General features: G+C 46.7%; 2 protein-coding genes across 4 annotated transcripts in view; one reads left to right on the top strand and one right to left on the bottom strand.

The window, feature by feature from the left end:
• The window catches only part of LRRC2 (leucine rich repeat containing 2), a 38,141-nt gene extending 23,190 nt beyond the window's left edge, over positions 1 to 14,951 (top strand). For both annotated transcript variants that reach the window (XM_040445134.1, XM_040445135.1), the window contains exons 6-9: positions 2,718 to 2,863; positions 4,648 to 4,803; positions 11,385 to 11,521; positions 14,431 to 14,951. In XM_040445134.1, coding sequence (XP_040301068.1) covers positions 2,718 to 2,863; positions 4,648 to 4,803; positions 11,385 to 11,521; positions 14,431 to 14,480 — 489 coding nt within the window. In that variant the 3' untranslated portion in view covers positions 14,481 to 14,951. The remainder of the gene's footprint in view (positions 1 to 2,717; positions 2,864 to 4,647; positions 4,804 to 11,384; positions 11,522 to 14,430) is intronic.
• Positions 14,952 to 19,427: 4,476 nt separating this feature from the next.
• RTP3 (receptor transporter protein 3) lies at positions 19,428 to 26,290 on the bottom strand. Of its 2 annotated transcripts, XM_040445133.1 has the most exons (3): positions 25,926 to 26,290; positions 23,619 to 23,826; positions 19,428 to 20,883 (listed from the first exon to the last, which is right to left on the bottom strand). In XM_040445133.1, the coding sequence occupies exons 2-3, from the start codon at positions 23,771 to 23,773 to the stop codon at positions 20,151 to 20,153; spliced, it is 888 nt and encodes a 295-aa protein (XP_040301067.1). In that variant the 5' UTR covers positions 23,774 to 23,826; positions 25,926 to 26,290; the 3' UTR covers positions 19,428 to 20,150. The 2 variants fall into 2 exon arrangements, with proteins under 2 accessions (XP_040301067.1, XP_040301066.1); XM_040445132.1 differs by lacking the exon at positions 25,926 to 26,290 and having other exon boundaries at positions 23,619 to 24,465.
• Between the last annotated feature and the right edge of the window lie 1,586 nt (positions 26,291 to 27,876).

Genomic DNA, 27,876 nt, shown 5'->3' with positions numbered 1-27,876 from the left:
ATCGTGACCTGGCTGAAGTCGGACGCTCAACCGACTGCGCCACCCAGGCGCCCCGTTTTTTTTATTATTTTTTAAAAAATTCTCTTTCATGTTCATTTTTTACTTTTGAGAGAGAGAGAGTGAGCGAGCACAAGCAGGGGAGGGGCAGAGAGAGAGGGAGACACAGAATCCGAAGAGGCTCCAGGCTCTGAGCTGTCAGCATAGAGCCTGACGTGGGGCTGGAACCCACAAACTGAGATCACGACCTGAGCCGAAATCAAGAGTCAGATGGTTAACCGACTGAGCCACCCAGGCACCCCCATCATGACCATTTTTAAGTGTATGGTTCAGTAGGGTTCAATGCCGTCACATTGTTGTGCCCTGTCTTCATGAGGATGCTTCTCTCACAAATAATTGACGTAATCCTGAATTCAAATTCAAATAGACAGCGAGTAGAATAAATGACGTATAGAAAGTTACGGGAAGGAACCGTCAGGAATTTTGAGACAAAGGTAAAGATAATGAAACTGCTGTGTAAATGCGTGTTGTATTTATTATGACTGAACGTCAGATTTTTATCTGGACGACACTGGAATTTTCAGACAAATAGAATTACCTTTCAAAAGAGTTTGTGAGTGTTTTGCTTTGCCCTTGATGAAAGTAGCTAGTGGGGAATGGCTAGAACTGGGCCTTCTGTCTCCTTGCTAGTTGAATACCACTGTGATTTTCCTTATTCTAATTTTCACAGATGTCTTACATTATTTCCTTTAAATATCCCCAGTAATTTATTTTACAGTCCAAAAAATGTACTTTCTACGTTTATCGTAAAAAGAAGAAAGACGAGGGGCGCCTGGGTGGCGCAGTCGGTTAAGCGTCCGACTTCAGCCAGGTCACGATCTCGCGGTCCGTGAGTTCGAGCCCCGCGTCAGGCTCTGGGCTGATGGCTCAGAGCCTGGAGCCTGTTTCCGATTCTGTGTTTCCCTCTCTCTCTGCCCCTCCCCCGTTCATGCTCTGTCTCTCTCTGTCCCAAAAATAAATAAATGTTGAAAAAAAATAAAAAAAAAAAAAAAAAGAAGAAAGACGAGAGACAGAGGATAGTTCAGTCTTGATTTTTCTGCTGATCTGATAACCCTGGCCACACAGTCAGGAAGTTCAGACTGAATCGTGGGCACCCAAAGCATCTTCTTTGACTGTCACATTACTGTCTTCATGCTCATTTTTTTAGGCGTTCCCCAAATCCTTTTCTGATACCTTGCACATTTTATTTTTTCGAGAGAAGGGGAGGAGGGGCAGAGAGAGGGAGAGAGAGAGAGAGAGAGAATCCCAAGCAGCCTCCGCACTGTCAGTGCAGAGCCGATGTGGGGCTCAGGCTCACGAACTGTGAGATCATGATCTGAGCTGAAATCAAGAGTTAGTCCCTCAACCAACTGAGACACCCAGGCGGCCCTTCACATTTCTTTTTATAAATTCAAAACAAGAGCAAAATTAGGATGTGCCCATTCAATAGGACCACTCTGGACTGTGCCTCGCTTGGGCGAATTTGGCAATATGGAATTAGGTATTATATTCAGGTAAATAGAGGCATAAACCTACTGCTTCTTTCCTCTACTTTTCAGTAATTCCTCCTATTGGTCCAGTTGGTTCCATATTGTGGAACCGTTTTGAAAATGTATTCTGAGAGGCAGCTCAGGTTTTATTTGTGGACTCTCAGAATAAGCCAGTAAAAGGTAGCTCCTTATTATGTATTTCATAGTCACGACCTGAGTTACTAAATCAAATCCAAACATGAGAGACATTTTCCTGCTTTATTCGCTGTTCATAGATTTGCATTTGAAAGAAAAAAAGTCTATTTCCCAGGGCGCCTGGGTGGCTCTGTCGGTTGGGCGTCCGACTCTTGATTTCAGCTCAGGTCATGATCTCATGGTTGTGGATTTGAATCCCGTGTTGGGCTCTGCACGGACAGCATGGGGCTTGCTTGGGATTCTCTCTCTTTTCCTCTCTCTCTCTGCCCCTCCCCCACTCGTACTTTCTCTCCCAGAATAAATAAATAAACTGAAAAAAGTATATTCCCCTACAGATTCCGTCACCATGTTAAAAACACAGATTATGGAGATAAGACATAAATAGTAGAGATCGAAATTATATTAAAAAAAAACAACCCTGAAATAGTAGAGATCTCTGATCATTTGCCTTGTCCCTTTCTGAGGCTTTTTAAGATTTGTTGGAACTCCTTTGGCTGTCTTCAAGTCATTCTATTCTCGAAAGCTTGTGCTTTTTTGTTTTCTGGGACTTTGCACAGGCTGTTCCCCACCTGGAGTTGCCTTCCCTGTCTTCCCACCTGTCGAGGAACCTCAGGACCCAGTGCAAATACTCCATTCTCCATGAAGTCTTTCCTGACCCCTGACCCTTACTCCACCTTGACGTTGGCATATTAGCCACTTATGTCTGTGTTACCGAACACTGCCAGTTGAAACCTTCTTCACGTTAGTTCTTGCTGTAAAAAGTGCACTGCTTATTTTGGAAAGTGTGAACTCCTTGAGGGCAGCCCTCTATGTGCCGTCGATCTTAGTACCCCCAGCATGGAGCACATCCGTAGGTGCTCCAAAATTCATGTTATATGGGTCCGTGTTGCGTAGATTTTTAGAGGTGCCTTTGAGAAGAAACATCACCTAGAAATTATTAGTCGAACTTCATTCTAGAAAAGTAATTAGAGTATACCTGTTGTTATTCCTTTCTAGTTAAGTAACTTGAAGCAAGTGACATTCGTAGATATCGCGGCAAACAAGTTTGCCAGTGTCCCGATCTGTGTCCTGAGGATGTCGAATTTGCAGTGGTTGGATATCAGCAACAATAGCCTGACCGACCTGCCCCAAGATATAGACAGGTAGCTACTCGCATTCTGAAGGTGAGGTGTGTGTGCATTAGTGACTAACGCCTTAAATACCGTCGCCACTTTAAACATGTGTAACCCATGAATGGTCTTCAAAATCAACGAATCTTCCCAAGAGTTTGGTGTTTCTGGGAGATGTGTCTGTGCGAAATAATAAGACAACTTCCAGTCTGTGTCATACGTGTGTGTGCACATAAATGTGCATTTGAACACACCTTCATGGTCTTGGTGAACTTTAATTTACTTCTGTCCTCAATAGAAAGCTATCATTAGCTTTCTTTTATTCTGCAGAAATGGAAAAGCATGCTTATTATCTATGGAATAGAAACCTGTCACTCTGTGTTTTTATACATATTACCACTCTGTTTATAGTATCAGTAAGGATCATTTTTATTGGTTTCATTTATTGGTTTATTGTACCAAATCTTTCAAACGAAATTGATACGGTTAGTAAGTTTTTTCCAATTATATACTTGTATGTCATTTTTTTTTTAATTTTTTTTTCAACGTTTATTTATTTTTGGGACAGAGAGAGACAGAGCATGAACGGGCGAGGGGCAGAGAGAGAGGGAGACACAGAATCGGAAACAGGCTCCAGGCTCTGAGCCATCAGCCCAGAGCCCGACGCGGGGCTCGAACCCACGGACCGCGAGATCGTGACCTGGCTGAAGTCGGACGCTTAACCGACTGCGCCACCCAGGCGCCCCTGTCATTTTTAAAAAAAAATAATCACACTGGGGTGCCTGGCTGGCTCAGTCAGTAGAATATGCGAGTCCTGATCTCAGGGTCGTAGTTCAAGCCCCACGTTGAGTGTAGAGCTTACTTAAAAAAAAAAAAAAAAAAAAAATTACACTGGATCATGTAAGATTCATTCATTCATTCATTCATTCCACCAATAATATTAGGCTCCTGCATGGCTGGTCCAGAGTTTAACATGGTTTTACATCCACAGTCTTCATTATAACAATATCGTAATAAGTAAGTAATACTTACTACTCTAAGTATACTTAAAGTATATAATAATAAGTAAGCTGTTATGACACAGAGGCCAAAACTGGCTCAGTTCTGAAGGTCACTCATGTGACCTTTCTGTACTTTTGGCACCTGTAGTGCATCGGTGCTTTCCAGGTTGTGAGACTAAGTGGGAACTGCTCTACTTTGAAACACAAGGGGAACTCTGTGAAATATTTGTGGGATCAGTCAAGGTTTTGCAAGTGAATGCAAGAAAAAGCTGGAGGGGCGGGGGGTGTCACTGAGTTAGAATAAAATGGGAAAGAAGTGAAACACAGCTGGAGCGTAGTTCGCTCGTTTCCTGTTCATTCTGCGGGTTGCTTTTCCATTTCAAAGATAGGAAATAAGACGGGGGAGGAATACTGTGCTTTCCAGATGTGCACAAGGCAATATGTTGCCCAAATCTGTTCGTTCTCAGCCCAGCTCCAGGGCGGGTCCTTTCCCTTCGCCCCGCTGACCCCGGGGAATGCGACGGCTCCTTGGAGGGATGACCGGGTGTCAGGCCCCCTCTCGGCCTCGTGCACATTGTGCAGTTTGCTTGTCCCGCTGCTCTCCTTGGGTCTTCGGCTGCCAATTAAGCCAGCTAACTTAAAATTCATGTCACCTGGCATGACTCTATTTAAATTTTGAAGTCAGCTTATTCTCGCAGGGGTCGCCTATACAAGATAAACTGCGTAGGGATTTCACACCAGAATCGATGTGTCATTCGCTTTGGTTTTTCAGCTGTGAAGTCAGTCCTGAGTTTATTGCCTTTTGCTCCTTCTTAGGCTAGAAGAGCTGCAGACCTTTATCTTGTATAAGAACAAACTGACCTACCTTCCGTACGCCTTGCTTAACCTAAAGAAGCTGGCCTTGTTAGTCGTCAGTGGGGACCATTTGGTGGAGCTCCCCACGGCCCTGTGTGACTCGTCCACACCTTTAAAGTGAGTAGATCCCAGTAGAGACAGTCAGACACAAGGTAAGGAGTGCCTGGAGCCTGGAGCCTGGGCGCCCGCCTGTTTCAGGAACCAGATGAGGTGGTTCTTGTGCTCTGAGGACCTGATCCCTGTTCACAGAGGTTCACAGAGGTTCCGATGCCTTTTTACAGGATTTTGAAGGTTTTGGCCACTGGCACGGGGAGGTAGAACTCAGAGGATTTCTGGGCAAATGCTACCGCTGTTTGAAGCGTGACAGGGCAGTTGTCCAGGGCTCCCTGGTCTGTTGTTGAGCCTGGAGGGTCAGTGGCTTTGAATGTTTCCTGGTGGCCTCGCTCTCTGGTTTCCTTAAAGGTATGTGTAAACCACCCCAAACTCAGAAAAACCATCCATGCAAATGTGACACAAACAGATTCCAATCTGGCGTGAGACACTGAACGGTCTTTCTTACCTTGGCAGTGGACTTGAAAAGCCCCCGCTCCACCCTCTCCTGAAGCTGACCCCAGGGCACATCCCCTCGGCTCCTGGCTGCCAGAATTTGAGGCTTTGGGGGTCCCCCCATCACCTCTCTCCTGAGCCCGTTTTGACCCATTCCAGGAAGCTTTACACGAGGCCACTCCAGTGACAGCCATTTCATCACTGTGTCCAGAGTGTCCACCTGCCTTGAGTACCAGTTGTTGGCTAAGACCATCATTCAAGGGGCTCTTTCCCAGGGGCGCCCAATTCTTCCAGTGGTAAATGCTCACTATCAGCATAAATCTTCCTCGTCTTCCAATCCTGGCAATAAGATGCCTAGCAGACAGAAATAAAGAAGTTGACAACTGCAAAGAGAGAGACTACATCCATCACTGTGTAATCACAAGATGAATGGGGTATGACATCTCCCCACTGCCCCACCATACTCTTTCCACTGGAATGGGTCCTCCCCTGTCCTTGGCTGTCCCAGGAATGTCTTCTGGATGAGAAGGGGCCCCTGGTGAGAGGGCTGGCAGGACCCACCCTTAAGCCCCTTCCACATTCAGCCAGCTGGGAGCAGGCGTGACAGCTTCTCAACCAAGGATGCACGGGAGGAGGGAGACTTCCGGTCAGGAGACTTCCGCTCAGGGTAAAACTGACCTGTGTGCAGGCAACTAAAGTCATGTCAAACGATAATAATTGTAGGACTTGGAAATCTCAAAGAATCAGATGGAAGCTCTTTGAATTAATAAAAGTGTAAATTTTTTTTAATGTTTATTTATTTTTGAGAGAGAGAAACCGAGCACAAGTGGGGGAGGGACAGAGACAGAGAGGAAGACACAGAATCCGAAATAGGCTTCAGGCTCTGAACTGTCAGCACAGAGTCTGACAAGGGGCTTGAACCCATGAAGTGTGAGATCGTGACCTGAGCCGAAGTCGGACGTTCAACCGACTGAGCCCCCCAGGCGCCCCTAAAAGTTTAATAAAAAAAACCCCTAGATATAAGTTCTCATTAAGACTTCTATAAATAACCTATAGAAAAATAGTGGAAGGGAATAATGACAGTAATAGTATTAACCAAAAATATAAAAACCTAAAAAAGAAATCTAGACAAAGTGCTAGCAAAATAGCTCTTTATAAGAAACTGAAAAGTGGTCCCAAAGCCTATCGAAGAGGTCTTGAATATTTGGAAAGACATACTTATCTTTTCTGGATGAAAAGACTATAAACATATGATTTCTTCCAAAAATTATACTTAAGTGTATAATATGATCCCAACCATAACTCCAGTGGAATTTCTTTTTTTGGAACTTGAAAAGCTGATGTGAAAGTATACCTAAAAGGCAAAAAGCTAGGAACAGCAATGATAACTTTGGAAAACAAGAGTGACGGGGCAGAATTTGCCTTACTGAGAATTATGATGGGTTTAAAAGGTAGAATAACGGGGCACCTGTGTGGCTCATTTGGGTTAAGTGTCCGACTCTTGGTTTCAGCTCAGGTCATGACCTCACAGTTTGTGAGTTCGAACCCCGCATCGGGCTCCATGCTGACAATGTAGAGCCTGCTTGGGATTCTCTCTCTCTCTCTCTCTCTCTCTCTCTCTGTCCCTCCCACGCTCACTCTCTCTCTTTCTCTCTCTCTCAAAATAAATAAATAAACTAAAAACAAAAAAACTGGCGTGTAATAATTAAAATGAGGTCGTGTTAGGCAATGATTCGTAGGTGAATTATTAGAACAGAATAGGTAGTACTGAAATTAACCCTAGTATATGATACAGGGATTTTCATAAACCAGTGGGGAAGGTATGAGTGACTTAATACGCCATTAAGGAAGTTGGCTACTCAGGGAAAGACAAAGTCTGTTCGTCACTTTATAGCATAAGACGGCTTACGGCACATAGCCACGTATGTGCTGTATATCGTATATAGCATGTAGGAAGACATATAGAGAAAGCCACAGATTAAATATAAAAAGAAAACTATAAAAGGAATAAGGTGTTAATTATGGTAGATTGACCATGTATTTAACACCTATCCTTCTGGAGACCCCGCTGAGATGAGGAAAATAATAAAACCTACAATCGGCAATGATCAGGAAAGCGGGAGAAGGCTTTCCCAGAATGAGAGACAATAACACAACTTTGGGAGACAAACGGCAGACAGAACAGTGGTGACTGATAAAAATTGTACGGAGTAGCCTCAAGTTTAAAAACCAAGAAACTGAGCCCATTTGCCCTGGAGAACTCCGAAGAAGCTTGAGGTCAGAAATTCCAGGCACGTGTTGGTGCAGCCTGAGACATGGTGCTAAAAATAAAGGAAAATCTCATGTAAACAGATGACCCCCCCCACCTTCCAATCTCCTCCTCGATTCCATCCAGCAGACCACTCATCCCCCGCAGTCTGGCCCCCTGACCAAAAGTCTGAGGTTTCCTCTAGGGTGGCCCTGGGGGAAAGACCCTGGAATTCTGTGTTTGGAGCCTCCCCAGGGGGAAGGCATCACCAAGCCTTCCCAGATAATTGTCCCAAGAATACAAATTTTTCAACTTTAGAATCAAACTTCAGGCAAGACAGAAAAGTTAAATACGGTTTTGGATCAGAATGCGGACAGCGTTGGTGTTAATGCAAAAGTAAAAAGTACGTGATGTCTGCCTGCGATGTGCTAAGTACGTGATGTCTGCGATGTGCTTTGAATGCATCAAAAAATAAGACGGCCTGATGAGTGGATGGAGGGAGGGCGGCTGGGTGTGTGATAAGGCAAAAGCCATAAAATCTTACGTATGGAACCTAGGTGGTGGGTATGGGGTGTTCACTGTAAAATTTTTTCGACCCTTTTGAACGTTGGAAAAATTTCACATTAGGATGTTGAAAAAGTAAAAGTATGGATCGTAAAAACTGGGAGGTGGGAGGGTCGGGCAACTGAAGGGAAGAGAAGGGATGCCTCCACTTGATGTAACAACATTGAAGTATTTGTCCTGCGTAAAAGAGATTTCCGGCAGGTTAAGTAAAAATAATGATTCACAGATGAAAGAGCTCGCCTCTGGGATCTGACAGACAGAGGCAGGGTTAGAGACCATGGCTTTCAATAAAAAGTATCCTTGTGCCTATCAAATTTTAAAATACATACAGGGGCGCTTGGGTGGTTCAGTCGACGAAGCATCTGACTCTTGATTTCAGCTCAGGTCATGATCTCACAGTTCACGGGATCCAGGCCCTGTGTCGGGCTCTGAGCTGATGGCCTAGAGCCTTCTTGGGATTCCCTCTCTCTCCCTTTCTCTCTTTCTCTCTCTCTCTCTCTCTCTCTCTCTCTCTCTCTCTCTCTTCCCCTCTGCTCTCGTTCTCTCTGTCTCTCAAAATGAATAGATAAACAGAAAAAAATAAAATACAGACAGCGATTACTTGGATAGAACATTGAAGAATGATAACCTACAGGCTTTTTTTTTTCCCTGGATTGCGCAGGGTGATAAAATTAATTCAATGAAAAAGCTTGCAAAGGAAATTACAACTTTGTTGCTCTCTCCACGTTAGACATTAAAGTTAAAAGGGAAATGAACTAAGGAATATGCGTACTGAAATAGGACAGATGGGTGGCTTTATCTTCCATGTATATAGAACTTCTACAAACCAATGAGAACGGCTACCGCCCAAGCCGGCCGGGCCCACAGACCAAAGACTTTTTGAGGGATTTCCTTTTTTTTTTTTCTTGTTATTAAAAAAAAATTGTTTTTTAACGTGTATGTATTTTTGAGAGAGAGAGAGTGTGTGTGCAAGTGGGGGAGGGGCAGAGAGAGAGGGCGACACGGAATCCCAAGCGGGTTCCAGGCTCCCAGCTGTCAGCACAGAGCCTGACGCGGGGCTCGAACCCACGAACGGTGAGATCATGACCTGAGCCGAAGTCAGATGCTTAACCCACTGAGCCACCCAGGTGCCCTGAGGGATTTCCTATTTTTATTTATTTATTTATTTAAAAAAAAATTTTTTTTTCAACGTTTTTATTTATTTTGGGGACAGAGAGAGACAGAGCATGAACAGGGGAGGGGCAGAGGGAGAAGCAGACACAGAATCGGAAACAGGCTCCAGGCTCTGAGCTGTCACCACAGAGCCCGACGCGGGGCTCGAACTCACAAACCGTGAGATCGTGACCTGGCTGAAGCCGGACGCTTAACCGACTGCGCCACCCAGGCGCCCCAGGGATTTCCTATTTTTAATTGAAATAATAACATCGCTTTTCACATCAAAACATCTTTCAAAACTGTAAAGACAGATCAAAGCCCATTTTCGTTTCTTTCCTTTCCATCTTTTTTGTTGTGGGGATTTTGTCTATTGAGTGTCCTCTGTAACTTAACCCACCTCGTTTTAGAGTTTGATAACACCGATTGGGAGTCATAGCAAACATAGTAGGACATCACCCAGTTTATTATTAAAAAAAATTTTTTTTTCGATATATGAAGTTTGTTGTCAAATCGGTTTCCATACAACACCCAGTGCTCATCCCAAAAGGTGCCCTCCTCAATACGCATCACCCACCCTCCCCTCCCTCCCACCCCCCATCAACCCTCAGTTTGTTCTCAGTTTTTAACAGTCTCTTATGCTTTGGCTCTCTCCCACTCTAACCTCTTTTTTTTTTTTCCTTCCCCTCCCCCATGGGTTTCTGTTAAGTTTCTCAGGATCCACATAAGAGTGAAACCATATGGTATCTGTCTTTCTCTGTATGGCTTATTTCACTTAGCATCACACTCTCCAGTTCTATCCACGTTGCTACAAAGGGCCACATTTCGTTCTTTCTCATTGCCACGTAGTACTCCATTGTGTATATAAACTACAATTTCTTTATCCATTCATCAGTTGATGGACATTTAGGCTCTTTCCATAATTTGGCTATTGTTGAGAGTGCTGCTATAAACACTGGGGTACAAGTGCCCCTATGCATCAGTACTCCTGTATCCCTTGGGTAAATTCCTAGCAGTGCTATTGCTGGGTCATAGGGTAGGTCTATCTTTAATTTTTTGAGGAACCTCCACTCTTAGAGAAGTGTCTATTCATGTTTTCTGCCCATTTCTTCACTGGATTATTTGTTTTTTGGGTGTGGAGTTGGGTGAGCTCTTTACAGATAGATTTTGGATACTAGCCCTTTGTCCCATGTGTCATTTGCAAATATCTTTTCCCATTCCGTTGGTTGCCTTTTAGTTTTGCTGATTGTTTCCTTTGCTGTGCAGAAGCTTTTTATCTTCATGAGGTCCCAATAGTTCATTTTTGCTTTCAATTCCCTTGCCTTTGGGGATGTGTCAAGTAAGAGATTGCTACGGCTAAGGTCAGAGAGGTCTTTTCCTGCTTTCTCCCCTAGGGTTTTGATGGTTTCCTGTCTCACATTCAGGTCCTTTATCCATTTTGAGTTTATTTTTGTGAATGGTGTGAGAAAGTGGTCTAGTTTCAACCTTCTGCATGTTGCTGTCCAGTTCTCCCAGCACCATTTGTTAAAGAGACTGTCTTTTTTTCCATTGGATGTTCTTTCCTGCTTTGTCAAAGATTAGCTGGCCATACGTTTGTGGGTCTAGTTCTGGGGTTTCTATTCTATTCCATTGGACATCACCCAGTTTGAAAAAAATTTTTTTTTTCAACATTTATTTATTTTTTGGGAGAGAGACAGAGCATGAATGGGGGAGGGGCAGAGAGAGAGGGAGACACAGAATCGGAAACAGGCTCCAGGCTCTGAGCCATCAGCCCAGAGCCCGACGCGGGGCTCGAACTCACGGACCGCGAGATCGTGACCTGGCTGAAGTCGGACGCTTAACCGACTACGCCACCCAGGCACCCCAAGACATCACCCAGTTTAAAGGGCCTGACTGTGAGCAAGTGTTAGCGTCTGTCTCAGGGCCTCCTGTCCACTGTCCTTTGCATCTAAGTAGCTCTCATCTTCCCAGCAGGCCCTGAGCAGGCAGGACTGCTCCCATAATCCTGTTAGATTTTTCCACAGGGCAGTTCCACTGGTGACGCTAATATTATGTGGCCGGCTGTGACCTTCAAGGATAACCAAGAACTTGCGATTCGGTACCACAAAACTTCACTTCATGTGAGAGGAATGTTGCGGTTGAAAACGCACAGGTGAAAATGTGATACTGTCCATATTTTCTCGAATAGATTTGTAAGCCTTATGGACAATCCTATTGATAATACCCAGTGTGAAGACGGTGTGGAAGTGATGGAAAGTGAACAAGATCGTCAACACTTTGATAAAGAATTTTTGAAAGCCTATATTGAAGATCTTAAAGAAAGAGGTACGTTAATCACTTTTAAAATTCTTTTAAATAAACATACAGGATTCTGTGCGCTCATGCGACACATTTGACACGAGTCACATCGACAACATGCTAATTGGTTATTTTTCCACGTACCAAATATCTATAGTTTCTCTAAAATACTAACATTTTCTAGTGTACTTGTCATCAACTATTTGACAGGACAAGGAGCATACACTTCAGACGTGGCATTACTGACTGTGTATGAGTTTGTAACTAAATGACATTGACAAAAGGCTATCCTAGTTAATGGGAAGGTAAGATTCCATTTCAAAGTCCATTTAAGTTCAACTTTAGAAAAGTTGGGTTACATAAATCAAGGTCCACTTATATATAAAAATCACAAGGAGAAACGCGAGGTGGCAGACTGGTACCTAGGTTGGGTTAGCTCTGGTTTTCCCACGGGTGGTGATATTACAGAGGAGCGCGGGTGGTCACAGGACCTCAGGAAAGGGCGGGAAGCCTTTTCCCCAGTGGCTGTTTTCCAAAGACTTTTCCGGAATGTCAGAAGCCCTTCTTTCTGCCACAAGCACACAAACACAGGAAAAAAGCATAAGTCACTCTTTGTTTTTCTAATTGCCACCTGCTTCCTGGGTATGGATGCCTGAGAGTTCTCTCTTACTTTTCCAGGTCCTTGTTTTTGTGAGTTAGGTAGGGACCTGGCAGAAAGATGTCCCGCAGGTGGATTTAGGGAGGAGGTGGCCCTGGCCCCCAGAGCTTTGAAAATGTGCACCTCGGTCACCCTCAGAAAATTTGCATGTGGGCTTGCTGCCCGCCCCCCACCCCCCATTCATGGACTAAAGATGATTGGTCACATGTAGCTATTCAGGGGTTTCATGACAGCACTGAAAGACATCATTTATTTGTCAAATTAAAACTTTTATCTCCGATCTATTCGGTCATCCCTAATCTTGGATGTTGAAATATTATGAGACAGGAGCGCCTGGGTGGCTTGGTCGGTTGAATGTCCAACCTCAGCTCAGGTCACGATCTCACGGTTCATGAGTTTGAGCCCCACAATGGTCTCTCTGCTCTCAGCACAGAGCCGACTTTGGATCCTCTGTCTCCCTCTCTCTCTGCCCCTCTCCCACTTTCTCTCTCTCTCTCTCTCTCTCTCTCTCTCTCAAAAATAAACACTAAAAAATCTTTGAGAAAACCAAATATTGTCAAATAAATTAGAAATTTGTGTGAAACATGAAACAAATAGAGAACCATTTATTTTGTCAAAATTTATCTTTGGGTTGTATAATTTTCCTCTTGGGTAAACCTTCATTGTTGTATTTTGTTGATTTGTTCATAGTTACATTTTAGAGTTATTGTTTAAAAATGCAAGAAAGAATTAGAGAACACAGGTATTTAGCTTTGGATCTGTTGGTCAACGATAACATAATTTGCTTTTAAAATTTAACTTTAGTGTTGATAGCTTTTTTCATTTTAATTTTTTTAATGTTTATTTATTTTTGAGAGACAGAGTATGAGTGGGGGAGGGGCAGAGACAGAGAGAGACCTAGAATCCAAAGCAGGCTCCAGTCTCTGGGCTGTCAGCACAGAGCCTGACGTGGGGCTTGAACTTATGAACCCTGAGATCAGAACCTGAGCCCGAAGTCAGACGCTTAACCAGCTGAGCCACTCAGGCTCCTCTAGTGATGATAGCTTTTGAACTCATTCATTTATTTCTAAATAATTATAATAATTCTATCCTTCATATGTTCATGTTGGTTCACAGGACATTGCCAATATTCAGCTGGTTTTTACCTGTAAAAATGACAATTTCTTTGTTTTACATTTTTTTAAAGTTTATTTTTAAGAGAGAGAGAGTGTGCAAGTGGGGGAGAGGCAGAGAGAGAGAGAGAGAGAAAGAGAGAGAGACAGAATCTGAAACAGGCTCTAGGCTCTGAGCTGTCAGCACAGAGTCCGATGTGGGGTTCAAACCCATGAACCATGAGATCATGACCTGAGCTGAAGTTGGATGCTTAACTGTCCGAGCCACCCAGGCATCCCCAAAAATGACAGTTTCTTAACAGTTCAACCTATATGTGGTTGGGCATATTCTTAAAGTTTGTTTGCTTTTCTTCATCGTGGTGTCTTCCCTCTTTTCTCTCCTTCCCCTTCACTCTAACGTCTGAGTCAGACCCAGAGTCCAAAGCTGTAAGGAAAAAGGGTAGCTTTAGTGAGACATGTGACCCTCCAACGTCATGTGATTCAAGCATGATGAGGAAGTGAAACTCCTCACTGGTCCTCAAGCATTAGTGAACCTAAAAAATCACCTGCAGGCCCCGCCCTCAGAGATTTTGACTCGCCTGGTCCGGGGTAGGGCCTAGAACGTGCATTTCTAACAAGTTCCCAGGTGATGTTGATGCCTTGGGTCCGGGAGCCTCACCTGGAGAGCCATTGGTCTAGACCATCCTTTGACAGAATTTGGCTGTGAAGACAGAGTGGGCAGTAACCTGTATCAACAGCAAGACTAAGAAAAGGCATATTTCCTAAGATCCTACTTGGCTTAGGAATAGCCCAACTTTGCTCCCGAACCGTCTTCCCTTCTACCTGGTGTCCACGGTCTCAGGTCCTTGGCCTTTGATTTCTCTTTTGTCAGTTGGTATTATTTTAGGGTCATAAAGGTTCCCAGATCCTGATGCAGCTGTGTGAGTCTGTTGGAGAGATTGCAAAAGAAGGAGGGTTAAGAATTCTCTTCTAGATGTAAATGTTTTCTAATGCACGACTAGGATTGGTGAAGGCAAATGTCACCCTTAATGGGGACAGGAGAGTGCATTTATCTCTACCCTTAACATATGAAGTAGTAACTTGTGTGGTGACCTAAGCCATGGCTTGTAGCTCCAGTTGGTGATAAAATGGGGACTGGTTGAATCGACTTGTTCCTCTTGTTACAGAATCTGTTCCCAGCTATACCACCAAAGTATCTTTCAGTCTTCAGCTTTAATAGCATCCATCAGAAGACTGCAGAATCTCCCTGTCCCGTGGAGCCAGCAATCTTCGTGTTGTGGAATAACGGTTTGTGCGTAAGGACAAAGTCTAGACACCACGGTCATAGTTAGGAAAAATGGTTTTCAAATTTCACATTTGTGGATACTTCTCTCTGGGGGCTGGAGAGTTGATCAACGGGTTTATAGAAGTAATATGTAAGGGTTCATTGGCATATACTTATTTCCAAACAATCCACCTTTAATATTTTAGAAAATGCGTTTGTTTTAAAAATTATAACTCAAAGACCAAATTAGGAAGTTGATCGCACTGATTTTAAGAATCCAGGAATAAAGAAAGGGGTGGTAAAAAGAACATTTGTATTGGGTTAGTCAAATGAGATTTTATTTTATTTACCTTTATTTTTTTATTAAAATTTTTTTTAAACTTTTTATTTATTTTTGAGAGACAGAGAGAGAGAGTGTGCAAATGGGGGAGGGGCAGAGAAAGGAAGAGAGACACAGAATCTGAAGTAGGCTCCAGGCTCTGAGCTGCCAGCACAGAGCCTGACATGGGGCTCGAACACACGGGCCGTGAGATCATGACCTGAGCTGAAGTCGGACGCTTAAGCAACTGAGCCACCCAGGCACCCCTATTTTGAAGGAGTTTTAATGTGTGATTTCTTTTACTGAGGAGAGTTTTCCTTGGGCTTATACAAACTGCTATTTTCATATGTTTCAATGATGTTTTGTAAGTGTAGGGTCTTGGGAGAGACTTTGGGCATAATTTGGGCATTGACTGTAGAAAGAAGGGCTGGATTGCCTGCCCGTGCATTGGGCACAGGACATTCAGAGGGTGCACTGGGGGCCCTAACAGAGTCAGGGTCTGGCTGGTCCTGGGAAGCCTTACGTGGGCTGCATGGATGGTCCTCCTGCCCTGAGTGGGAACCTTGGGGGTCCTGGGACCCACCTTAGAGCAGGGAGCAGAGGTAGTACCTTTAGGGACTCCTCCTCCAAGGTGGCTGCACAGGGTAGCAGGGATGGCTAGTCCACACTGGTGAGGAGCCCCTAGCAAGGCTTCCTTGCAGATGCCACAGGAGAACTCTGCCCATGGCCATAATGCTGTGGTCCGCGGGGAGCTCATGAGACTGTTTTATGGTGGCAAAGATGGGATTCATTTTAGGGCTTTGGACTCTTACAACACATCGTATGATTTGGAGAAATTGTACAAATATCTATTTTTATACCATTGTCTTGAGCTAAAATCAACAGGATTGTGGGTTGAAGATAAGCTTTAACAAGTAGCTCTCGTGACTAAGAAGGAAAAAGTGCATATTTCACATATTTATATATGAATCAACTCCTACATGGTCTAGTTCAGTGCTGTTAAGTAGAATTTTCTGCGGTGATGGAAATGTTCTATATCTGTGCTGTCCAAATGTAGTGACCCCCAGATACATGTGCTTTTTGACCACTTGAACAATGACTGGCATAACTGAGGAATTTTTAATTAATTTAGAATTTTTAATTAAATTTAATTTTAGATTGCCACAGGTGGCTACCATATTGAACACGCACGTCTAGCCAGTTGGATTTTGGGGGAAGAAACGAAGGGTTGTTTTTATTTTCTCTTATCAGAAGGGCTACTATGACACCCCCCATATTTTGTCTTGGTAGACTGAATCAAAATTCCAAGTATTTTATCCTCAACAGATGCAAAATGGGCAGAGCATTCTAGAATCACATGGTAATACTTCAGCGGAGGATTGCCTCAAGTTAGAAACAAACTCTGAGAAGTAGGTTAAGAGATGAAAAGAGTAGGAAAATGAGAAATCACTTCAAGTGAACAGCAAACAATTATATTTTTCTTTTTAACTCCTTAAAAATGGGACTGAAATTTATTAATTGAACTACTCGAATAAGTTTGAGACTTTGTTTCATGCCAAGGTATATGTTGTAGATAGTCAAATAGAAAATAAATCTTAAAGGGGGGCAAATGGGGCTTTCATGAAAATTGTCCATGACTTATGTAAAATTTATTTCAATAAAACCAGTCTTTTGTGCAAAAACCTTGTGTTGGTGTTACATATAAGGGAAAAAGTACTGCACCGATATATAATTATCTCATGTTACATAATATCCCAAACCAAATATATTGTTTGAATATGACGTTTGTAGGACACCACTTAATCTATTCATATATGTATAAAAATGCAGCCAGATTATAGCACAGAATATGTATTTTAGTGGAAATACCCTAGAGATTTGAAAATTTGATGTGATGCGTATGAACTGATTCATAATTTGGAAAAGGAATTTCCATTGTGGGGCACATGTATGAGCACTAAAGCTATATGAATAAAGGAATAAGATGTACTTCTTAGAAGAAAAATGCTCTGGTTCCAAAAGCTTATTAGTATACCCGTTTTCATACATTGGACGTTAAAGGGACAAAGACACTTAGGTGAAATCATTCGGCAGCGCATTTTACTTACTAGCAAGGTCCGCATCACATTTCTTGACTGGAGCTTTCTAGAACGACCGGTTGGCGTGCTTGCCAAACTCCAGTTTAGGGTAACTTCGTGACGATGGCGAACAGAAAGGTCCAGAAATCAGTTACTGTCTTTCCTTCTCTGTATCCTTTCCTTCCCACCTCAGTGTGTCTCTTGAATCTCTCACTACTCCTGAGCGGGAGGGAAAACGTACTTCGAGGTATTGTTTTGTGGTGGGTGTAGGTTTACTCGGTTCTAATTTCCCGTGTCCTAAGTCTGCTACATTCCTGATGCACAGGGACAGCAAATAGTTTTCCCCACCCTACTTGTCAGTAGCAATATTTGGTATCAGGGTAACTTTTGATCATGTAACAACACTTCTTAGGATTTTAACGTACTTTCCAATTCTTTCTTGAAATGAAAGTTCTTGACTCTAGCCTTCAGTGAGCTTACAAGTTGTTCAACATCCCCTTCCCTTAATGTCCCCATTATCTAAGTTTTCTACCGTGCTCTAGTTTGTTTTCCTTATTGACATACACTAAAGCATTCCACCCATCCCGCCTATCTTTGGATACAGTAGAGTCTTTCTGGGAGGGATATCGGCACGTGTTTCCCACCTCCCTGTATCTGCAATCTCTTTATTGTGCAAACGTGGACTCACACGCACGTGCCCGTTCCAGGCTCTTCTGCAGTCTGGTCACCACCGGGACTCAGGGATCCAGGACTCTCTCAAGAAGCAAAAAGTAAAATAAATCTTTATTTTTTTAAGTTTTATTTATTTTAGAGAAGGAGAGAGAGAGAGAGAACATGTGCAAGTGGGGGAGGGGCAGTGAGAGGGGGGACAGAGGATCTGAAGCAGGTTCTGTGCTGACAGCGGAGAGCCTGATGCGGGGCTCAAATCCACAAACTGCGAGATCGTGACCTGAGCTGAAGCTGGATGCTTAACTGACTAAGCCACCCAGGTGCCCCGAGAAGACAATTTCTAAGGCTGATTCCATCTTAAACATTTTATGACTTGCCTTCCACTAAAAATTAAAAAAAAATTTTTTTTAAGTTTATTTTGAGAGAGACAGTGACAACATGACTGGGGGTGGGGGGGCGGAGAGAGAGAAAGAGAGAGAGAGAGAGAGAGAGAGAATCCCAAGCAGGCTCTGCAGTGTCAGCACAGAGCCTGATGCAGGGCTCGAACTCACAAAACCTTGAGATCATGACCTGAGCCGAAACTGAGAGTTAGATGTTTAACCAACTGAGCTACCCAGGTGCCCCAGAACCCCTTTTTGTATTAACGACCCACCATGTCCTTCCTACCTCACTGGTCACTCAGCTGCCAGCTGTTTATGGGGCTACTAGGTACGCTTGTTCCTTAGACATGTGTTTGTAACTGTCTTGTCCACTATCACATTTTAAGTTTCTGGAGTTTGCTGAATAGGGATACAGACTGGGCTCAAATATTTGAAAACAAATAGCAAGCCCCAGAAGAATTTGCCTACACATTTCTTTTGTGTTCCCAATACTTCTGTCTGTGCTGAGATGTACAAATATTATTTCTGATATTGCCTTGAAAGAGAGCTTGCTGGGGCGCCTGGGTGGCTCAGTCAGTTAAGCATCCAACTTCGGCTCAGGTCATGATCTCACGGTTTGTGAGTTCGAGCCCCGCGTCGGGCTCTGTGCTGACAGCTCGGAGCCTGGAGCCTGCTTCGGATTCTGTGTCTCCCTCCCTCTCTGCCCTTCCCCTGTTTACACATGCTCTCTCTCTCAAAAATAAAAAATAAACATTAAAAAAAACCAATAAAAAATATCTTTCCTTAAAAGAAAACTTCCGTTGTAAAAAAAAAAAAATTGCATTTTCTAGAAATTTAGCACACCCATTGGTATAGCTATTATAAAGAAAACAACAACCCAGAAAATAAAGTGTTGGTGAGGATGTGGAGAAGTTGGAACCCTTGTCCCTGTTGGTGAGAGTGTAAAATGGTGGAATCACTAGGGAAAATAGCATGGCAATTTCTCAAACACTTAAAAATAGAATTACTGTATGTTCTACCATTTCCACTTCTGAGTGTGTATCCAAACGAGTTGAAAGGAGGGTCTCAAAGAGCTATTGATACACTTGCATTCTTAGCAGCACTACTTACAACAGCCGAGAGGTGGGAGCCACCCGGATTCTACAGATGGATAAACAGAATGCGGTATATACAAACCGTGGAATATAATTCAGCCTTAGAAAGGAAGGAAATCCTTCCCATGCTACAACGTGGAGGAAACATGAGGGTATTACGCTAAGTGAAATAAACCAGTGACAAGAAGACAAACGCTGTATGAGTCTGCCTGTATAAGGTCCTCAGGGAAGTCACATTCACAGAGACAGAAAGAAGAATGGTGGTTAGCAAGGACTGAGGGAGGGAGAAAACGCGAGCTGTCGTCTAATGGGTACAGAGTTCTGAAAATGAGGAAGTCAGTGACAAGCTGAGCACGCGCTCCAAGTGGGTGTGTATTTGTTTATTTACACATTGTGTCACAATACCATTCTACTCATACATCAACATACATTATAAGCCACACAACAAGAAATAGTAAAGGAGAAAGAAACAAAAAATGGAGTTTGAAGGTTCTATCCCCAACCTGGGTAGATGGTCCTACCTTGACCACACAGGTGGTCCTGCCTTGGTCCCCCCTGAGCTGTGTGGACCCTGCTGTGGAGACCACTGCTTTGAGACCCAGGTTTTCAGCCTAATGAAAACCACAGCAAGTGCCTCCACAGACTGATGTCACAGGGTCTGGGCAAGCTTCTCTGGTGAGAGGACCCACGGGTCTCCTGAGATTTCCAGATGGTTCTGTGGGCTATAATGGTTTCGGTCTACAGAGAATGAGCAGGATTTCAGTGTCTTTTAAATAACATTGAATGGAGGTGAAATTAACATGGAATTAACCGTTAAAGCTCACATGAAATCAACCATTTAAAAATGAACAATTCAATGGCCTTTACTGCATTCACAGTGCTGTACAACCACCTCCTCCATCTTGAGCCAAACATTTTCATCACCACTCACCACCTCCCCCCACCCAAAAAAAAGCCCCCGTACAGATTAATCCCCTTCCCCACAGCCCCTGGCAGTCACCAATCTGCTCCCTGTCTCTGTATTTACCTATTCTGGAAATTTCTTATCCTTGGGATCATACTACATGACTTTGAACTTGGCGTCACGTTGAGATCCACCGAATAGTCTCTACGATAATCACCACCACGATGACTAGGACGAGGCAAAAACAGCAAACATTCCCATACCTGCACCTGGGATTTGGGGCTCTGTGGGAACAGAGTCCCTCACGCCAGTGGGTGACCTGAACTCGCCTCTCCACGTGGTGGTAGGTGTTTGCTCTCGGGCTCCAGTGGGTGGGGAGGCTGGCAGCCTGCGTGGGCCCTGCATATGAGGGTCTGGGTAAAGGCTTTCCCGTGTTGGCCTGGGTGTTCACCGCATCCACTGTGGTGCCACTCCCTGCATGAGAGGGCATGGGAATGATGGTCCCGAAGGTAGGTGAGCTTATGGAGGCAAGTGCCGGGGACACCGGTGCCTGCACGGCTGGACCCACCCCACTCTGAGCACAAAAGCCCTGTAGACATGCCTCACAGTTGTTACTGTCATGCGGCCCCTCAAGAGAGATTTCCTTGATCATAGGAAGCTCCTCCATCGACTTAAATCCTTCTCTGTAGCATTTCTTCAGAATTCGGAACACCAAGTTATTCAGGATCCTTGAGATGTTCTCTGTGGTGAACTCGGGAACCTCAAATGGAGACTGAAAGCACTTCCGACATCTCTGGGCAAAGACCCTCATTTTCACCTTGCCCTGGGGTTCCCCCTTACTCTTGTGCATGTGGAAAAGGACCTGAACTTGGGAAGAGGCCCAACGACGAGAGCACAGGGAGCACTGGAACCTGTGGAGACAGAAGATGAGGCCCTCAGCTTGGCCCAGGAAGGCTGAGTTGGGGGCTGGGCCAGAGGGAAGAAAGGGGACCCAACAACGCACAGATGTGGTTTGACCGGGGCTGCGGTGAGTGGGGAAAGAACTCAGCGAGCCCCTCACTCCTGCCTCCATGGTGTTGCCAACATGCCCTGGGACCCACAGGTGTCTGTCATGAAAATAGCTAATCACAAGGTGTCTGCGCTGGAGGGGATTTTCTAAGTCCAACTGGATCACGCTGGAGATGAGGCACGTGTTGGAACTAATCGTGTGCAGAGACTCAGCGGGCGTAAGAAGCAGGACTAGACCTCCAGGCTCCTGGCCCCAAACCAAGGCTTCTTCAAATGTAGACAGAAGTGAGTCAAAAAGCTACAGGTGCAACAGCAGCCATTAAATCAGCCCCCAAGAACCCTGAACTAAAATCCACCAATGGTACAAATGGGTGTTGGTTAAGTGTTACCATCTGAAAGTTTATGCCTCCCCGCAATTCACATGCCGGAATCCTACCCTTCAAAGGTGATGGACGATGTTAGAAGGCCTTTGGGATGTGATTAGGTCATGGGGGGAGCCCATGCGAATGGGATTAGTGCTCTTATCAAAAAGATCCCATAGAGCTCCCCAGCTCCTCCCACCACGTGAGGATACAACGGAAGTCAACCCAGAAGCAACCCAGAAGAGGGCTCTCACCTGACCAGCTAGCACCCTGACCTTGGACTTCCGGCCCCTAGAACCATGAGCAATCATGTCTGTTGCATATAAGTTGCCCAGTCTGTTTTTTCTTTTTTTAATGTTTTTAATATTTATTTATTTTTGAGAGAGGCAGAGCGTGAGCAGGGGAGGGGCAGAGAGAGAGGGAGACACAGGATCTGAAGCAGGCTCCAGGCTCTGACCTGTCAGCACAGAGACCGACACGGGGCTCGAGCCCATGAACCAAGAGATCATGACCTGAGCCAGATGTTCAACTGACTGAGCCACCCAGGTGCCTCTGTTTTCTCTGTTCTGTTTTTTTGTTTTTCTTTGTTTTTTTTTTTTTATAGCTGCCCAAACAGACTAAGGCAATAAGTCATAGCCCCACAGATCAGGGAGGGTCTAGTGTCCTAAGAAAAACATTGCTCTGCCCTGTTGCCCAGGGTCCCTGATCTGCCAGTATTACAGGGAGATCACAGTGTCCAGCTGTCTCTCCTTTTACGCCCCTCCAACCCAGTTGGGTTCTGTGTGTGCCTGGTCTCAGGGTACAAGAGAATGACACCTCGTCTCCACAGGGAAGAGGGCAATTTCCTGAGCTCAGATATTTGGACACACACGGCAGGAGAGATGGAGAGAGGGGAAGGAGGCAGGGAAGCACATGGCTGCCCCCACGATGGGCATCATGGGAGACACAGAAGCTGCAGGGTGGCAGGGCCGTCTCATGCTGATCAGCTTGCCTGTGTGCTCTCTCCTGCTTCGCAGCCCAGTTAGGTTGGGCAATGTGACCGGTTGCCCAATGGGAGGTGGGCAGTGACATGGGCTACTTCCAAATCTGGTGCAGAAGCCCTTGGAAAACGCTTCACTCTTCTTCCTCCGCCTCGGTGACCCTGGGACCATGTGTTAGGTCAAATCACCGACAGTTCGTGGTTCGGGCCCCCCCCCCCCCCCCGCTGGGCTCTGCTCTTCTGGCTGCTGTCCCTTGTCCCTCCCTCTGGGTCATGCTGCTCTGCTCATGTGCCAGCTCAGAGTTCAAGGAAAGAAGGAAGGAAGGAAGGAAGGAAGGAAGGAAGGAAGGAAGGAAGAAGAAATGAGCTGAGATTTTGCTCGGGTGCTCCTCGCTTGGGAGGCCGTGGGCCACCAGGAGAGGAGAGCTCTGTTTCCTCTGCCCAGACCCTGCCCCGGAGAGGAGGGCAGTGGGCAGGGGCTCGGTCCCTGCCAGTCCTAGGAGAGAGTCCCGGGCTCCCACCCTCTGGCAGGTGGGCAACCCCACCCACCTGACCCTTGGAGCTCTGCTTTCCCACCCGGATAAAAGGGTGGGGCTTTGGATGGACCCCTGAGGGTCTTAGTTTAGAAGGATCCATCAGCCTGGAGCAGAGGGGACAAGATGCATATTCCTCAGCTACCCCTATCCTCTGTCCTCTCCCAGAGGGGCTCCTCAGGCCTCTCCCTCCTAGGCTCCGTCGTGAGCCCCAGGTCCCCCGAGGCAGGGAGCGTATGCAGGGAACGTAGCTCTCTCAGTTTTCCTCACTGCTATCCCCTCCCCCGATTTCTCTGCATCAAGGCGTCTGCCTACACCAGTGCCCAGTCCTGCTACGGTGTGAGGTTCACTGTAGTAAGGAAAAAGCCTTCACCGAAGCTAAAGCTTCTTGGGTGATGGGCATCTTACTTCCTGTAGCGCTCAATTTGCAAGCACAGAATGGAATGAGAAAAGTAGCAAGTAGGGGCACCGGGGTGGCTCAGTGGGTTAAGCGTCCGACTTCGGCTCAGGTCGTGATCTAACGGGTCGTGGGTTCGAGCCCCGCGTCGGGCTCTGTGCTGACAGCTCGGAGCCTGGAGTCTGCTTTGGATTCTGTGTCTCCCTTTCTCTCTGCCCCTCCCCTGCTCTTGCTCTGTCCCTGATTCTCTCTCTCAAAAAATAAATAAACATTAAAAAAAAATAAATAAGAAAGAAAGTAGCAAGTATACACAGCAACGAATAAACAAGAATGTTCTGGAATACGTCCGCTCCCGTTCCCCACTCACCTGGCGAAGGCCCACTGCTGGTACTGTGACCACCCTGGCTGCAGGGTGTTGGGAAGAAGGTCTTTGTCTAGTGTCAAGGTCCATTTGTGCCATGGTTTCAGCTCCTGAATTAATTCCTGGAACACCTGCTTCCATACCTCCACGTCCTCACCCATCGCCGCTGCTGTGGAGAGCCGGGTGCGTCAGGATCTCCTGGACTCTCCTGGATCTGGAAGCAGGACATGAGGTTTCCAGCTTTACAGAGCAAGGGCTGGGGCCCGCTCTCCCTTTGTGGACCTGAACTGGGCCCGTGGACCAGCTCTTTGCCTCAACGTCAAAGGTCAGTCGAGTCTGGCTCCCAGTTCCGAGAACAGTGCTAGCCTCCACAGGGAATTTCGAAAGACGCGGCGTGCATGGTTCCGGCCAACAAAATATTACCAAAGGCAAGGTCGGGACACTGGGTTGGGAGAAGCAGACTCACTCTGGCTCTGAGCACCTGCCCCTTCATCTGGAATGGATAGAGGCTTCCCCGGGCTCCTTCTGGTTCTAGCACTTGAAAGTCCTTATCCGTTGGGCTGCTGTGCTCCCGACTGGGGAGGAGAGCCGCAAAGAAGAGGGCCGCGGCCATCGTGTCCCTCCCCGGCTCCCTGCATCCCTGCTCTGTGCTCTTTGCTTCCTGTTCATAGGACCAGATTTCACGGCCCCCAAGCTGTCCAAGGAGACTCCTGAGGCTCGTCTTCCCCCCCATTAGAAAACAAAGCTGACGCAAACAAAGCTGTGTGTCCAGATGAGGCTGCAAGGTCCCCGAGGGGGTGAGAGGCCAGTGGCCACACCCGAGCCCACTTCCTGGAGGAGAGGCTTGAAAAGGAAGGACAGAGGAGTAGGGGGCAGGCAACGGCCCAGGGAGGGTAGGCGAGATTCTGGGGACGACCCCCTCCCCGGCCAGCCTGGTGTTGACCTGCGTCACTTTCTCCTTTCCAAAAGAAAAGCCCTGCCCTTGGCCATCCTCCAGCGTGGCCTCGGCCTCAGCCTCTCGCGGCACAAGAGCCTCTGTCCTGGTGTCCCCCCCAGGTGCCTCTGTGCAGCTCCAGCCACTCTCCGCATTGCAGCTGGGGGAGGAGTGGAAGGCCCCACGCGCACAGTGCACTTCAGCATGGCCTCTGAAGCCCTCACAGGCCACCCTTGGCCCTGCCCAGCCCATCCTCTCCCAAGCGCATATCCACCCCCACACCCTAAGCCACAGCCCCTCACTCCGTGCCACCCAGCCCCGCGTCCTATGCTCACGTTCGCCCCACGCAGAGCACCTGCCTTCGCTGACGTGGCTCCTGCCCCAGGTCCAGTTCCGGGGCCCAATAGCGCATCCTCCGTGTTCCACGCCTCTTCCCTCCCCCCACCCCCAGGTCCCACACCAGCATCCTAGCTGCACCCGAGAAAGAAATCTCACCCATGGATAGTTGTATACATGCAGATGCTTTTCTGCATCACAGAGGTGATTCAGAGGGAGGTGGAGACCAGAGGGTATTGAGACAATGGCCTGTCTTAACTTTTGGGTCTGGTATGAGGTCTTGTGTGAAAATGTCATAGGTGGTTCTGTGTTGTTAAAACTACCCTTGAAATCCAGTGTGCAAGGAGACCTTGAAGATCCCCAGATGGCTCGGTGTTTCTATGTCCTGTGAAGATTACCTTTGGCGTCTTGCTCTACTAAGAATATTCTATTTATGTATTTATTTTATTTTATTAAAAAAAATTTTTTTAGGGGCGCCTGGGTGGCGCAGTCGGTTAAGCGTCCGACTTCAGCCAGGTCACGATCTCGCGGTCCGTGAGTTCGAGCCCCACGTCAGGCTCTGGGCTGATGGCTCAGGGCCTGGAGCCTGTTTCCGATTCTGTGTCTCCCTCTCTCTCTGCCCCTTCCCCGTTCATGCTCTGTCTCTCTCTGTCCCGAAAATAAATAAACGTTGAAAAAAATTAAAAAAAAATTTTTTTTTAATGTTCTTTTTATTTATCCTGTTAGAGAGAGCGCAAGCAGGGGAAGGGCAGAGAGAGAAGGAGAGAGAGAACCCCAAGCAGGCTCCTCACTGTCAGTGCAGAGCCCGATGCAGGGCTCGTACTCCTGAATCGTGAGATCATGACCTGAACCGAAGTCAGATGCTTAACCCACTGAGCTACCCAGCGCCCCATCAATAAGAACATTCTAACTGGAAAATTCTGAATTCTTAAATGATATAAGTATTTGAACACAGGCATTTAATGATGTGAGAAAGTTTGTCACATTTACATTAACATAGGCTAAATGTCTTCCCTCTAACTATCGTGAGTAACGTCATTTACCTGATCTTCCAGAGAATTCTGGGTGTCTGGGACAGGAGCGGGGTGTCAAGGCCTAGGAAGAGGCACATAAACTGAGCAGGCCTGAAGACAGCCAGAGGTTCACATTCCTCGGACCAGCCCCGAAGTTCTCATTGAACTGGTCTGGGCCTCAGGTTTCTGAAAACTCCTCAAGCGATTCCAAGGCCTGGTTATGGTGGAGACAGGGAGGCTGAAGGGAAAGACAACGCGGGCAGGTCCTGGCCAGCAATCGCAGACTCAGAGGCCGAGATTTTCCCCATCCCTGCGCCCCCGCCCAGTGCTGTGCCCGGAATCAGCCAGGCCTAAGACAGCCTAAAACTGTCCTAAGACCGCCTGGTTGCATCCACCAGCGGGGTCGCTGGCAGTCTGAGCTGTGGGGAGGAGGCAGGGGTGGGGTGGGAGAGAGGAAGGGGAGGGAAGGGGGAAAAGGAAAGGTAGGGGGGCGAGGCAGGAGGGGTTTGCTGAAGCCACTTTGGCAACCTCCTTCCTGGCCTCACTGCAGCTGGAGAGAAGATTTATAAAGCAGGTGAGGGGACAGGGGACAGAATTGCGCTGGTGGTCAGGTCTTTGGTCTGGGGCTCCGACAGGCTGTGTGACGGTGGACAAGTCACTTTGGGCTTTTATGAGGAGGGATACTAGGCATGCCTGGTGCAGAGAAGGGCCCAGAAGGCAGCCACCGCTGGTCCCTGAAGCTTTACAAAACCAATTCCCAGGACTTCGCTTGGGCCGGTGACTCTCACGGAAACCCCTCCACTCTGGAAACGGGGGTTTAAGTGTATAAACAGGAGCTCATCTCACTGACTCTGCCTGGCAAGGGTTCTGTCCCTCCCTTCCTCGTGGGCAATGGCTGGGGCGCGTCCCTCCTCACACCCAGCTTCTAACCCAGAGGCCGTTCTCCTCCCAAGGTCCCAAAGGTCAGGGACCGTTGCTGTCACTCTTTCGGACCGTCGGCTGGGCCCTGGCTCTGCTGCTGGGAGGGGGCCGCCGTGTCGGAAAGCTTGGGATGTGCCCCGCTGACCTCGAACAAACAAGACGACCCTCTGCCTTCTTGCACCAGCTCTCGCGCTGAACACAAATGTCATTTTCGTGGTCTACTAGTGCCATGTTTTCCAGAGTTTTGTGGTTTGGGGTTGGTGGTTTCGTGGTTTGAAGTGGCCTCGAGGCGTAGGGCCCAAGCTCTGTCTGGTGCCCCTAAGTTCAAGCGCACTAAGCGCGAGCAGGCTGGGATGCGCCTCACGGAGAGAATGTGCGTGTTAGATAAGCTCCATTCGGGCACGCGTTCTCGTGCCGACGGCCGCGAGTTCAGCGTCAATAAATTAACAATATTTGCTACCTAAGGTGTCTTTAGACAGAAGCAACATAAGGTTCTGTATTGAGCCGTTGAACACAACGGTACTAGACGCTGGCGGGAACCTAAGTCTGTATTTCCCCTGGGAGCGATGGTTCAGCATTTGCTATTCCAGTGTTTTGGGCACCTTTACGGACTGTGACCGCAGCAAATCGCGAGAAGGGCTGCATTTTCTTTGTCCACCCCGTGGTTTGTCTTCCCTCCCACCCTTCTACCGGGGGAGCTGCTTTGGGGAAACGGAATCACTTCCGAGCCTTGCCCTCCCCTGGTACCCAGCTTTTGTCCAGGAAGTTGCTGACGACGCGTGCAGTTAGCTCTAGTATTAGCCCCTGCCGGATCTCCAGGCCCTCTGCTGGCTCCTGTCCTGAGTCTGAGGCCCAGAGACCCAAGTGCCCCTTTCTTACCAGCCAGGCTTCTGAACCGGTGGTTAACCGAAGGCGCACCCCTCGCTTTGGCTATAACTGATCGAATGCACCGGGAACTCTGAATCTAGCCATTTCAGACTGCAGTTTCTTTTTACTCCAGTGTACCAAATTGCCTGGAATCTGGGGGGTGGTGGGGGGTAGTGGTGGTTTATATATTCCA

This window comes from Herpailurus yagouaroundi, unplaced genomic scaffold (assembly GCF_014898765.1).
Source record: "Herpailurus yagouaroundi ecotype Mexico unplaced genomic scaffold, PumYag 193, whole genome shotgun sequence".
Lineage (NCBI taxonomy): Eukaryota > Metazoa > Chordata > Mammalia > Carnivora > Felidae > Herpailurus > Herpailurus yagouaroundi.
The sequence above is the reverse complement of the archived record's forward strand: the minus strand, read 5'-3'. Positions and strand labels throughout refer to the sequence as shown.